Source organism: Melanostigma gelatinosum (genome assembly GCF_949748355.1).
Source record: "Melanostigma gelatinosum genome assembly, chromosome: 23".
In the NCBI taxonomy this organism is placed as follows: Eukaryota; Metazoa; Chordata; class Actinopteri; order Perciformes; family Zoarcidae; genus Melanostigma; species Melanostigma gelatinosum.
In genome coordinates, this window is record NC_136656.1 from 718,418 (window position 1) to 732,260 (window position 13,843).

The 13,843-nt window shown below is 48.8% G+C and overlaps 1 protein-coding gene across 1 annotated transcript in view; it reads right to left on the reverse strand.

Moving 5' to 3' along the window:
* Positions 1-2,090: 2,090 nt before the first annotated feature.
* Positions 2,091-13,843, reverse strand: part of corin (corin, serine peptidase) — a gene marked incomplete at its 3' end in the record, with an annotated part of 21,621 nt that continues 9,868 nt past the window's right edge. Inside the window, exons 6-24 of the mRNA XM_079295599.1 lie at positions 13,363-13,601; positions 13,144-13,257; positions 10,804-10,911; positions 8,753-8,863; positions 8,119-8,241; positions 7,861-7,968; positions 7,399-7,630; positions 6,552-6,694; positions 6,266-6,373; positions 6,032-6,145; positions 4,917-5,027; positions 4,688-4,811; positions 4,477-4,605; positions 3,907-3,956; positions 3,171-3,357; positions 2,926-3,088; positions 2,703-2,811; positions 2,353-2,486; positions 2,091-2,273 (exon numbers count right to left, since the gene is read on the reverse strand). Coding sequence (XP_079151725.1) covers positions 2,091-2,273; positions 2,353-2,486; positions 2,703-2,811; positions 2,926-3,088; positions 3,171-3,357; positions 3,907-3,956; positions 4,477-4,605; positions 4,688-4,811; positions 4,917-5,027; positions 6,032-6,145; positions 6,266-6,373; positions 6,552-6,694; positions 7,399-7,630; positions 7,861-7,968; positions 8,119-8,241; positions 8,753-8,863; positions 10,804-10,911; positions 13,144-13,257; positions 13,363-13,601 — 2,590 coding nt within the window. The remainder of the gene's footprint in view (positions 2,274-2,352; positions 2,487-2,702; positions 2,812-2,925; positions 3,089-3,170; positions 3,358-3,906; positions 3,957-4,476; positions 4,606-4,687; positions 4,812-4,916; positions 5,028-6,031; positions 6,146-6,265; positions 6,374-6,551; positions 6,695-7,398; positions 7,631-7,860; positions 7,969-8,118; positions 8,242-8,752; positions 8,864-10,803; positions 10,912-13,143; positions 13,258-13,362; positions 13,602-13,843) is intronic.

A 13,843-nucleotide genomic window follows, 5' to 3' on the forward strand; every position in this document is an offset into this window, starting at 1 on the left:
GCTAGTTAACGCAGCTAGGTAACGCAGCTAGGTAACGCAGCTAGGTAACGCAGCTAGTTAACGCAGCTAGGTAACGCAGCTAGGTAACGCAGCTAGGTAACGCAGCTAGGTAATCAGTTCATCAGTTTAAATCAGTTCATTTATCTCACTGATGACATTTGTTAACAACAGTTCAGTTTTCTTCATCGGTAAAATGCTTCAGTTACACTTCACAACCTGATTTATTCTGCTCGTTATTTTGACTCCACTTAAGATGAGAATGTTTGAATCTGACATTTATGATTGAATTTAAGTCTGGACTGTACGGAGCCCCTGAGCATTTCATCCTTGATAATATCTCATAACATGAGACGTAACAGCACAAAACAAGTCATGTAGGACTGATTTCTGCCTTTTGTGTCGTGAATTAAAATGAATAAAGATAAATGTCATCCATCAAAGTTGCCCGAATAAGTTGCCGGTGTGTTTGTAGGAGCGAAGCCATCCTCTCTCCGTCTCACACACACACCTCCAGCAGGACGTTGTACACGTAACACGGCTGTTTTCTTGCTGCTAAGTTTAAGTACAGGCACGACAGAGTGAAGCATTGTGGGACGTTGAGTGCTCAACTGGTCTGGTTAAGATAGCAGCTTCTAGGAATTCAGAACGTCTGAATGTTGTGATTATTTTATGATTATTAAAAGTTTCAACACTCGAACAGGAACAGGAACACGAGCAGGAACAAGAACAGGAACAGGAACAAGAACAGGAACAGGAACAGGAACAAGAGCAGGAACAAGAACAGGAACAAGAGCAGGAACAAGAACAGGAACAGGAACAAGAACAGGAACAAGAACAGGAACAAGAACAGGAACAGGAACAGGAACAAGAACAGGAACAGGAACAAGAACAGGAACAAGAACAGGAACAGGAACAAGAGCAGGAACAAGAACAAGAACAAGAACAAGAACAGGAACAAGAGCAGGAACAAGAACAGGAACAGGAACAAGAGCAGGAACAAGAACAGGAACAGGAACAAGAACAGGAACAAGAACAGGAACAAGAACAGGAACAGGAACAAGAACAGGAACAGGAACAAGAACAGGAACAAGAGCAGGAACAAGAACAAGAACAGGAACAGGAACAAGAGCAGGAACAAGAACAAGAACAGGAACAGGAACAGGAACAAGAACAGGAACAAGAACAGGAACAGGAACAAGAGCAGGAACAAGAACAAGAACAAGAACAGGAACAGGAACAAGAACAAGAACAGGAACAGGAACAAGAGCAGGAACAAGAACAAGAACAAGAACAGGAACAGGAACAAGAACAGGAACAGGAACAAGAGCAGGAACAAGAACAAGAACAAGAGCAGGCAACGTGTTTATGGAGCAACGTCTACAATCATCAAAAGTTCCTAAACCACGAACATCCAAACACACTCGGGGCCTCGTCACAGCTCGAGCCCCAAAGGACTGCTTCACATCCGTCACAACGCTCAACCGTCACGCCGTCCACCAGACAGGTTCTCCACACCACGTCTGAGATCTCACACTGAGGACTTTGGTTCGGATCAAACTGAAAAATCCAAAGCGTTGTAGCAGACGAGGTGTGAGAGGACCCGCTGTGAGGTCACGGCGTTGACACATCCTACTTCACTGACCCGATTCATTTGCAAATTAACAGAGTGATTCAAACCGGAGAGAAATATTAAAATGTTTCAAATACATTGATATTAAAGTCCATAATCATGGATCCAGCAGCGGTTGAACGTCAGTAGATGTGTTGTTAGATTTAAAATGTTCCACACGCGACAGAACGACCGTTATCTGGTGAACGTGAAGTCTGATTGCAGCTCTATGAGCGAAGTAGTTAGCATCTGTACTACGAGTCTATACTGCTGCGCATACAGCAGCTAGCATCTGAATGCTATCAGCATAGATACAGGCTCAGGTAGAGCAGCACAAGGTGTGTGTGTGTGTGTGAGTGTGTGAGTGTGTGTGAGTGTGTGTGTGTGTGAGTGTGTGTGTGTGAGAGTGTGTGTGTGAGTGTGTGTGTGTGAGTGTGTGTGTGTGAGAGGGTGTGTGTGAGTGTGTGTGTGAGTGTGTGAGTCAGTCGGTCAGGTACGTGTGGATGTAGATCTGCTGTTGGATCCAGGAGGTGAAGTGCGTCACGTTGCTGTAGACGCCGGGTCCGAGCACTTTACTGAAGCACACGCTGCCCCACGACGTCAGGCCGAACAACGTCCAGCGACCGCTCACCTCCTCGCACACCAACGGGCCGCCGCTGTCGCCCTGAACACACACACACACACACTGTAAACACACTGCGCGGCTGTGTGGGAAGCCGGCGGGCTGTCGGTGCACATGTTACCATGCAGGAGTCGACGGTTCCAGCGTCGTAACCGGCACAAAGCATCCTGGGAGTGATGGTCTTCATGTCGAAGTAAGACTGACACTGAGACAGCGAGATGATCCGAACCTCCCCTTCCTGCAGCTTGAAGGGCACTGGACGGACACACACACACACACACACACACACACAATCAATAGGAACATCTGGAGCGCTCTGATCACAGCTGTAAATGAACTGGTTACTGACGAGTTTAAGTTTCCTCTAATGTGTTCTGTGTTTGTTTCTTGTACTTTATATCTGCATGCATTATACCAGGGTCCTCACAAAGACAGAAGTACGGGGATGTGTGTGTGTGTGTGTGCACTCACTCCTGTTGCCCATGTGACCCCAGCCTGTGATGTAACAGTAGGAGTCAGGAGCAGGAAGCTGGTCGGGTTCAGGGAGACACACCGGCCTCACAAACGCCGTCTCCTCGACCTGACAGACAGACGAGAAAGTTATTTGTTATTCTTGTATGTAAACAACTATATACACGCACACACACACACACACACACACATACGTATTGATAATCAATGCAGCGTCTCTGACCTCAGAGTCCAGCTGCACCACGCTGATGTCGTAGTCCACCACCGCCCGGTTGTACCGCGGGTGCACGATAATGGAACGCACCCCGCGGCTCTGACTGTGGACTCCTGGGTGGTCCAGGTTGTTGAGACCCAGAACCACCTTCCAGAGGTCGGGGGTCTCCCTCCTGCAGGACAGACAGGATCAGGTCCAGCTCTTTCACATACCGAGACAGTCTCCCCCCCCCCCCCCTCTCTCCCCCGTCTCACCCCTCAAAGCAGTGGGCGACGGTCAGAGCCCACCTCCGGTCGATGAGGACACACCCACAGACGTGACCGCCCTGTCCACTCTGCAGCGAGCACTGCCAAGGCCACGCCCCCCTCCGGGAGACACGCCCTCCCAGAATCCTCTTCCTCCTGTGGGGGAAGACACCCAACGACGGATGCAGACCGCACGCTGAGAGAGAGAGAGAGAGAGAGAGAGAGAGAGAGAGAGAGAGAGAGAGAGAGAGAGAGAGAGAGGGAGGGAGAGAGAGAGCGAGAGAGAGAGAGGGAGAGAGAGAGATAGAGAGCGAGAGAGAGAGAGCGAGAGAGAGAGAGGGAGAGAGGGAGAGAGGGAGAGAGAGAGAGAGGGAGGGAGAGAGAGAGATAGAGAGCGAGAGAGAGAGAGAGAGAGGGAGAGAGGGAGAGAGAGAGCGAGAGAGAGAGCGAGGGAGAGACAGAGAGAGAGACAGAGAGAGAGAGAGACTTGTCATGATATTTAAATACATATTTAGTGTTTGTCGCCATCTGGTGGTCGTATGAGGAACGACACACTTAAAATATTTCAATCTGATTTGAACCAATCGTCCACTCATCGATCCACAGATCGACAGAAAATCAACCTTTCTTTCATCGTTAAAATCAACTTCAGAGTATTAATTATAAAAACAATTATTAGTTCCAGAATAATTTGGAGTTTTAAAAAGATGTTCAGATAATAACAATAAAAAATCTGAATATTTACCTTCTCTGGTGCACAGCAGTGAGACTCTCCTCCTGGAATGACACGCATGACTGTAGACAGACAGAGAGAGAGACAGAGAGACAGAGAGAGAGAGACAGAGACAGAGAGAGAGAGACAGAGAGACAGAGAGACAGAGACAGAGAGACAGAGAGACAGAGAGACAGAGAGCGAGAGACAGAGAGACAGAGAGAGAGAGACAGAGAGAGAGAGACAGAGAGAGACAGACAGAGAGAGAGAGACAGACCATAATATTACAGTGGCAGTCAGGTGACAGAGTTTTATTGAAACGTATCGACAGGTGAGCAGCTCAGTCCTGAAGCTCACCAGACTCCGTTCATAAAACCAGTGATTTAACTCAGAGAACAGGATCTGCTCTACTGCTGCCTCCATTGGTTGGTTTGTGTTGTTGTGAGACTTTAGTGTGTACACAACAACACAAACACACTAACAGCAGTAGAGCAGCAGCTCCTGTTCTGAGAGTTAAATCACTGGTTTTGTGAACGGAGTCTGGTGTCCAGACTCGCAGCTCTCTCATAGGTTCTCCGGTTGTTCTGACGAGGGTTCTGTTACCTTCTCTTCTCCAGTCGGGCCTGCAGAGCGGATCCGTTCCTCAGGTTCCACTCGGGGTGAACATGTAGCCAACGGCGACGGCCCGGGACACCGGGGGGGTCGGGTACCATGGAAACAGAGGAGGGAACTCTGCAGAGAAACATGAATATTGAGGTTCATCTGTAACACTGTGTGTGTGTGTGTGTGTGACTGTGTGTGTTACTGACCTTACCCTAGTCCCAGCTGGTTGCAGGTCAGCTCACTGAGCTTGTGGTTCCACTCGTCTGCACAGACCTGATACTCTGCTGCCGTCCTGAACACCGTCAGTACAGAACCCGATCGATCGGACAGAGACACTGCAGAGAGGATCAATACAGAGGCTGACACCCACTGTGTGTGACGGAGCATTTATTAACGTCTATGTGTGTCTATAATGGATGAAAGTAAAATAAGTGTGGTACCACAGTTCCACTCATCAGAGCTGTCTGAACAGTGTTTCTTTCCGTCACACCAAAGAGTCCGATGGACGCACTGATGGTTGTTACAAGAGAGCTCGTTATCTCTGCACACCGCTGAGGAAACAACAATAACAACACTGTCAATAACACCATCAACAACAGTCACCAACAACACCATGGCGAAGAACACCGTCGCCAACAACACAGTCATCAATAACACCGTGGCTAAGAACACCGTCACCAACAACACAGTCATCAATAACACCGTCACCAACAACACCGTCACCAACAACACCATCACCGACAACAGTCATCAATAACACCGTCACCAACAACACCGTCACCAACAACACAGTCATCAATAACACCGTCACCAACAACACCATCGCCAACAACACAGTCGTCACCAACACAGTCGTCACCAACAGTCGTCAACAACACCGTCACCAACAACACCATCGTCAACAACACCATCGCCAACAACACAGTCATCAATAACACCGTCACCAACAACACCGTCGCCAACAACTCCGTCACCAACAACACTGTCAACGACAAAGTCGTCAACGACACAGTCGTCGCCAACACAGTCGCCAACAACACCGTCACCAACAACACCGTCATCGACAAAGTCGTCACCAACAACACCGTCAACGACAAAATCGTCAACACAGTCGTCACCAACAACACAGTCGTCGCCAACACCGTCACCGACAAAGTCGTCACCAACAACACCGTCAACGACAAAATCGTCAACACAGTCGTCACCAACAACACCGTCACCGACAACACCGTCAACGACAAAGTCGTCAACGACACAGTCGTCACCAACAACACCGTCGTCAACAACACAGTCGTCACCAACAACACCGTCACCAACAACACAGTCGCCAACTACACGGTCACCAACAACACCGTCGCCAACAACACAGTCATCAATAACACCGTCACCAACAACACCGTCGCCAACAACACAGTCGCCAACAACACCGTCACCAACAACACAGTCATCAATAACACCGTCATCAGTAACCCCATCACCAACACTACTACACACTACTGTAGTCTAATTTAAAACATAAATAAACTAACTGTGTAACAGAATAAACAAGACTCACAGCAGTTGCTCTCGTCCACCAGCAGAGGGCAGTCTGGGAAGCCGTCACAGATCATACTGGCTTTGATACAAACTTTACTGCCGGGACACTCCCACAGAGCGCGCTCAGAACAGCCTGAAGGAGAGGTGACATCATCAACTGAATACAAATACTTTTACCACCACACATACATTTACTACTACAGGAAGCGGCACAGTCCAACAGACTCTTATTTTGAAAGGTTGTGCGTCTCACCACAGTTGTCCTCATCGCTGTGGTCGTCACAGTCCAGGTGTCCGTCACAGCGTTTGGTTGCTAGGACGCAGCGACCCGACCGACACTTGAAATGGCTGGGGGAGCACTCTGTTGCCAAGGCAACGCACCAAAAACAACAAACAACGTCAAGTTCAAGTCCTGATATCAGGACAGAAAGCGAGAGATATCAGACAGACAGACGGACGGACAGACAGAGAGAGAGACAGACGGACGGACGGACGGACGGACAGACAGAGAGAGAGACAGACAGACAGACAGACAGTACCATCGACTCCGTCCTCCGGCAGCAGACATGTGGTGTTTCCTCCCTCCGCTGGAAACTGACTGCAGTCTGAGTCCTCAGGCCACTGCAATCCCACAATGCCGAGCACCGACTCACACTTCTCCTTCGCATTACGACACAACGACCTGAGAGGACGAGAGACACGAACAAAGTAACTGAATGACTAAATAACTGAAATTAACTAACCAACGGGCACGTTATCTAACTGACATGCTAACTGACAAACATGCTAACTAACTAACCTGCTAGCCAGAGACCCTCTGAAGACTAACTAACCAACCAGAGCACAGCTGCTTCACTACATAACTAACTAACTAACCTGTAGGGCGGGACCCTCTGCAGAGCAACGAACTAACATGATAGCTAACATGTGAACTAACTAACTTACCTGCAGGGCGGGACCCTCTGCAGACTAACCAACTAACTAACTAACTAACTAACCTGCAGGGCGGGACCTTCTGCAGGCTAACCAACTAACTCACGAACCTACCTGCAGGGCGGGACCCTCTGCAGACTAACCAACTAACTAACTAACTAACCTGCAGGGCGGGACCCTCTGCAGACTAACCAACTAACTAACTAACCTACCTGCAGGGCGGGACCCTCTGCAGACTAACCAACTAACAAACTGACTAACCTGCAGGACGGGACCCTCTGCAGTCTAACCAACTAACTAACTGACTAACCTGCAGGGCGGGACCCTCTGCAGACTAACCAACTAACTAACTAACCTACCTGCAGGGCGGGACCTTCTGCAGACTAACCAACTAACTAACTAACCTACCTGCAGGGCGGGACCTTCTGCAGACTAACCAACTAACTGACTAACCTGCAGGGCGGGACCCTCTGCAGGCTGACCGGGTCACACTTGGGGACCAGCAGCGTGCAGGCGTAGAACATGAGGTACTGGTAGCAGCCGGTCTGGACCAGCGCCGGGAACAGAGAGGACTCCCAGGACACGGAGCTCTCTCTCTGGGACAGGTGGCCCAGGTAGTTGGGGTAGCTGGTCAGGTTGTAGGGAAGGTTCATGCACAGCTCCAGGCTGATGGGCTCACAGCGCGCTGAGGACCGGACACACAGACAGGTACCGTGGGTTTCGAGTCAACAAGAACTACTAATGTGTGGTGGAAAGTACCTGTACTAAAGTACAAGTACCTCACATGTGTACTTGCATAAAGGCTGTGAGTACTTCTTCAGCCACAGTGAATGTGAATACAAATATTAGTAAATGTTAGATTAATATGCTGTAGTCAGGACGTGTCGTGGTTCTTGCAGCAGAGTGAAGACTCACTGCAGTTGTTGTTGTTGGTTCGGGGGTCGCAGGCTCCGCCCCCCGCACACACCGACGGACAGGAAGTGGAGATACAGCTGGGCTGACCAGGAGCACACACACCCTGAGCTGTAACACACACACACACACACACACACACACAATGAGAGAAGAAGACGGGTGATGGACAGACGGGTGATGGACAGACGGGTGATGGACAGACGGGTGATGGACAGACGGGTGATGGACAGACGGGTGATGGACAGACGGGTGTCTCACTCTGCTCTCGGCTGCAGTACTCCTCGTCGCTGCCGTCTTTACAGTCGTCTTCTCCGTCACAGCGAAACGCAGACGGAACACACTGACCGTTCCTACACTCCAACAGACCCTGACTCTTACAGGCTGCTCTCACACACACACACACACACACACACACACACACACACACACACACACACACACACACACACACACACACACACACACACACACACACACACACACACACACACCGTGGGTTACAGCAACATGAATCACTCTCTGGTGACTCAGCTGTGATTGTCATGTTTCTCTCTTTGACATTTTGATGAAGATGAACACATTTTATCGAGTCTCTAGAATCATCAGAGAACATGCAGTCGACTGCGAGACTAAAGTTAGAACCAGAGATTTGGGGCCAAGAAAGGAACCAGAAATCAGTTTATTGCCAACAAGGTTTTCAGGAATTTGCCTTTGTGTTTTGGTGCACAAACAATAAACATAATAAGAGAAAATTAAAATTAAAAAATTAAAGTTCAATTGTCCAGAATCATAGAATTAGTGCAGAAATGTGCAAAATATTGACTTCTACATGTCTACAATCAGGTTACTAACGGTAACGGGGTTCTACGAGTGAAGCGGCTCGGTCACTCACAGCAGTTGAGCTCGTCGCTCTTGTCGAGACAGTCGTGGTCTCCGTCACACAGCCACTCTCTGGACACGCAGCGACCGTCACCACAGCGATGTTCACGGGCCATATCACACACTGACGACACGCACGCACACACGCACACACACACACGCACGCACACACGCACGCACGCACACGCACACACGCACGCACACACACACACGCACGCACGCACGCACACACACGCACGCACGCAAGCACACACTCGCACGCACACACACACACACACGCACGCACGCGCACGCACACACGCACGCACGCACGCACGCACGCAAGCACACACACGCACGCACACACACACGCACACACACACAAGCACGAACGCACACACACGCACGCACAAGCACGCACGCACACACACACAAGCACGCACGCACGGACACACAAGCACACGCACGCGCGCACGCACGCACACACACACGCACACACACACGCACACACACGCACACACTCACACACACACAAACACACACACGCACACACACACACACGCACACACTCACACACGCACACACACACACACCAGAATGAGCCAAAGGTGAGATTTATGCATAGAAATAAAAACTAGTTTTACTACTACAACAGATATTCTACTACGACAAATACTTTTACAACTACTACAGATACTATTATTACTACCTATACCTATAACTAGGTAGGCTAGCGTTAGCTCGGACCGAGCCCATGATACATTTTCTGTAACGAGTGTAGCATTACAGCATGGTGGAGTTAGCAATGGTTCCAGAAAATGAGCTGAACAAAGTTGTCAGTCTTCTGTTGATATTAATGTTTCCTCATCAGTAACACGAGTTACGACTCCACTGATCGGTTTGGTGGTTTAGAATGTTCATGTCCGATCTATTTCTATTCTATTTCTATGGTTTGATCTTTTAAAGGCACAAAGACGAGCAGAGCTGCTTCTCTGTCTCCTGTTGTTGACTGTAGCATTAAAAACAAACATTTGACTAAATAGGGTGAATAATGAAAGTAAAGAGTAAAGAAATTAATTCATTACAATAATAGTTTGCAGTGAAGCTAAAAGATCACCGAAGCTGAAAATAACAGCTGACAGACACACGAAACCCCCAAACATGATACTGTGTGAGTGTGTGTGTGTGTGTGTGTGAGTGTGTGTGAGTGTGTGTGTGTGTGTAAGTGTGTGTGTCAGTGTGTGTGTGTGAGTGTGTGTGTAAATGTGTGTGTGTGTGTGTTGGCAGAGAGACAGGTGGTGGATTCCCTCACTCACATTTGCTCTCTCTCTGATCCCACAGTTGATCCTGAGCTCCCAAACCACGTCACTAAAAGTGTGTGTGGTGAGGGAGTGTGTGATTGTGTGTGTGTGTGTGTGAGTGTGTGTGTGTGTGAGGGAGTGTGTGATTGTGTGTGTGTGTGTGAGTGTGTGTGTGTGTGAGGGAGTGTGTGATTGTGTGTGTGTGTGTGTGAGTGTGTGTGTGTGTGAGGGAGTGTGTGATTGTGTGTGTGTGTGTGAGTGTGTGTGTGTGTGAGGGAGTGTGTGTGTGTGTGTGAGAGTGTGAGTGTGTGTGTGTGTGAGGGAGTGTGTGAGTGTGTGTGTGTGTGAGTGTGTGTGTGTGTGTGTGTGTGAGAGTGTGAGTGTGTGTGTGTGTGAGGGAGTGTGTGAGTGTGTGTGTGTGTGAGTGTGTGTGTGTGTGTGTGTGTGAGAGTGTGAGTGTGTGTGTGTGTGTGAGGGAGTGTGTGAGTGTGTGTGTGTGTGAGGGAGTGTGTGATTGTGTGTGTGTGTGTGTGAGTGTGTGTGTGTGTGAGGGAGTGTGTGATTGTGTGTGTGTGTGTGAGTGTGTGTGTGTGTGAGGGAGTGTGTGTGTGTGTGTGAGAGTGTGAGTGTGTGTGTGTGTGAGGGAGTGTGTGAGTGTGTGTGTGTGTGAGTGTGTGTGTGTGTGTGTGTGTGAGAGTGTGAGTGTGTGTGTGTGTGTGAGGGAGTGTGTGAGTGTGTGTGTGTGTGAGGGAGTGTGTGAGTGTGTGTGTGTGTGTGTTCTCACCACAGCTGAGTTCGTCGCTCAGGTCTCCACAATCGTCGTAACCGTCGCACACCACAGCGGGCGAGAGACACCGACCGGTGCTGCACCGGAACTCTCCATCTGTACACACTGGAGAGAGAGAGAGAGAGAGCGAGAGAGAGACAGAGAGAGAGAGCGAGACAGAGAGAGAGAGAGAGAGAGAGAGAGAGACAGAGAGAGAGAGAGAGAGAGAGACAGAGAGAGAGAGACAGAGAGAGAGAGACAGAGAGAGAGAGACAGAGAGAGAGAGAGACAGAGAGAGAGAGAGAGAGAGACAGAGAGAGAGAGAGACAGAGAGAGAGAGAGACAGAGAGAGAGAGAGAGACAGAGAGAGAGACAGAGAGCGAGAGAGACAGAGAGAGAGAGAGACAGAGAGAGAGAGACAGACAGAGAGAGACAGAGAGAGAGACAGACAGAGAGAGACAGAGAGAGAGAGACAGACAGAGAGAGACAGAGAGAGAGACAGACAGAGAGAGACAGAGAGAGAGACAGAGAGCGAGAGAGACAGAGAGAGAGAGAGACAGAGAGAGAGAGACAGACAGAGAGAGACAGAGAGAGAGACAGACAGAGAGAGACAGAGAGAGAGAGACAGACAGAGAGAGACAGAGAGAGAGACAGAGAGCGAGAGAGACAGAGAGAGAGAGAGACAGAGAGAGAGAGACAGACAGAGAGAGACAGAGAGAGAGACAGACAGAGAGAGACAGAGAGAGAGAGACAGACAGAGAGAGACAGAGAGAGAGACAGACAGAGAGAGACAGAGAGAGAGAGAGAGTGAGAGAGAGAGACAGAGACAGAGAGAGAGTGAGAGAGAGAGACAGAGAGAGAGAGACAGACAGAGAGAGACAGAGAGAGAGACAGACAGAGAGAGACAGAGAGAGAGAGACAGACAGAGAGAGACAGAGAGAGAGACAGACAGAGAGAGACAGAGAGAGAGAGACAGACAGAGAGAGACAGAGAGAGAGACAGACAGAGAGAGACAGAGAGAGAGAGAGAGTGAGAGAGAGAGACAGAGACAGAGAGAGAGTGAGAGAGAGAGACAGAGAGAGACAGAGAGAGAGAGAGATGTTAGCTGTTAGCTGCTAACACCTCTAGTTTACCGCCAGCCGATTTCATCAGAGATTATCGTCAGCATTTCAAAACCATAAAAAGCTGAATTAAAGCCTCGATTGTTATTAAAATAAGTCCAGACAAAGTGTTGCGGTTGAAGCTAACTAAGTTATCAGTGTTAGCTTGAATCGTGATTTCACCTTGTGATTCAATGGAGTTGTAAATAAAGTATAAAATATTGAAATCTGTTCTTCTAGCTTCTACAGGTATGTTGTTATCATGGTTGCACCACTATAGTCTCCTTATATCGCCATGACAACCGCCTCTCTGTCACACACACAAACTGTTCCGGAACTTCCATCGCTGTAAATAACCGCAATAAATCACCTGCACACTCATCACCACAACAACGGGCTAAAAACCTAACGTAACGATGGCCTGCCTCGGTCAGCGCTAGCTGCTATTGGCCTGTCTCGAACGATTCCGTCGTGACGCCCTTTCCGGTCATTTCGCTGTCATTTTCTTCGGCGATCGCCAACCAAACGTAAATAATATTAATTCATACATGTCAAATAATCTATGTGTCAAATTTCATGAATATATATGGACGTTTATATGTCTAAATACTATAGGAAAGTGACTTTGATGAGAGAAAGCAGAAAGAACGCTCGGGCGACGCTAAAACAGCTCGAACGGAAATTAAGGAGCTTTTATTGCATCATTTGGAGTTGTTGAAGCGTGATATCTTATTGTGAAGGACAGAACTACGATCCCGGATGTGTTGACAGCATTGATGGTCATTTTTGCGACCCTGGAACAAGCGAATATCCCCGAAAAACCAGCAGCAGCCAGTGTTTACAACGAGGATAGAAGTCCGTACGGATTAGGCCAAGAGCAGTGCACGGCTAATTCACCCGTGTTAGCATCGTTTTAACGACTCTGGTAAAGGCAAAGCTAACTGTAATAATTACAACAATATTTCGTTTGAAAGGTACGAAGTTTAACTTCAGTTTAACGCCATTAAATCAACTGAAAACATTACACGATCATTTTTATCAACATTGTAAGTGAATTGTATTGAAACATTAGCTAAAAACTGTCCGGTTTGGGGTACAACTCCGTTAGCCTGCTATTTGAACAGGTCACAATACAGCGTGTGTGTGTGTGTGTGTGTGTCCTCACAAGTCAGCAAAAAACAATGGACCCCAAAAACATGTGTATAAGTGTAAATGTGTGTCCTCACAATGTGTGTGTGTGTGTGTGTGTGTGTGTCACCACAGTGTGTTTCGTCGCTCCAGTCGTCACAGTCGTTGTATCCGTTACACACCAGCTTCTCAGGGACACAGATCCCAGTCGCACACAGGAAGTGATGCTTCCCGCCGCACACAGCTATCGACCAATCGGAGAGAGAGGGGGGAAGCAGTGATGTCACCGAACCATCCGATCAGTTTAGAGCGAAAAAACACCAACGTGTGTGTGTGTGTTTCTACTCACAGGGTTTCCCTTTGATCTGTCTCGGTGTGTAACAGGCGTAAGGGGCGGGGACTGCTGTTGCTGTCGGCACCGATGATGCCGGTGGCGATGATGACGAGGATGATGATGAAGCAAAGGTGACGTTGCTGAACTGTGAGCAGCGCAGGAAGTCGGGCCAGGAGGCGTTGAACATCTGGAGGACGGGCTCACAGCCTTCTCTCGCCGCCTCACAGAACGACATGCAGGGCAGCACAACCCGCCTGCACACACACACACACACACACACACACACACACACACACACACACACACACACACACACACACACACACACACACACACACATAGCCATAATCCTCCTGTCAGAGGTCAGAGGTTGCGCATTGTTGAAGCCACTGAAAAAGTCTGTGTTTGAATGTGAGAGTGTGTGAGGATGTTATTCCTGGAGTGCACACACACACACACATACACACACACTTGCTGTCCCACTTACAGTATGAAC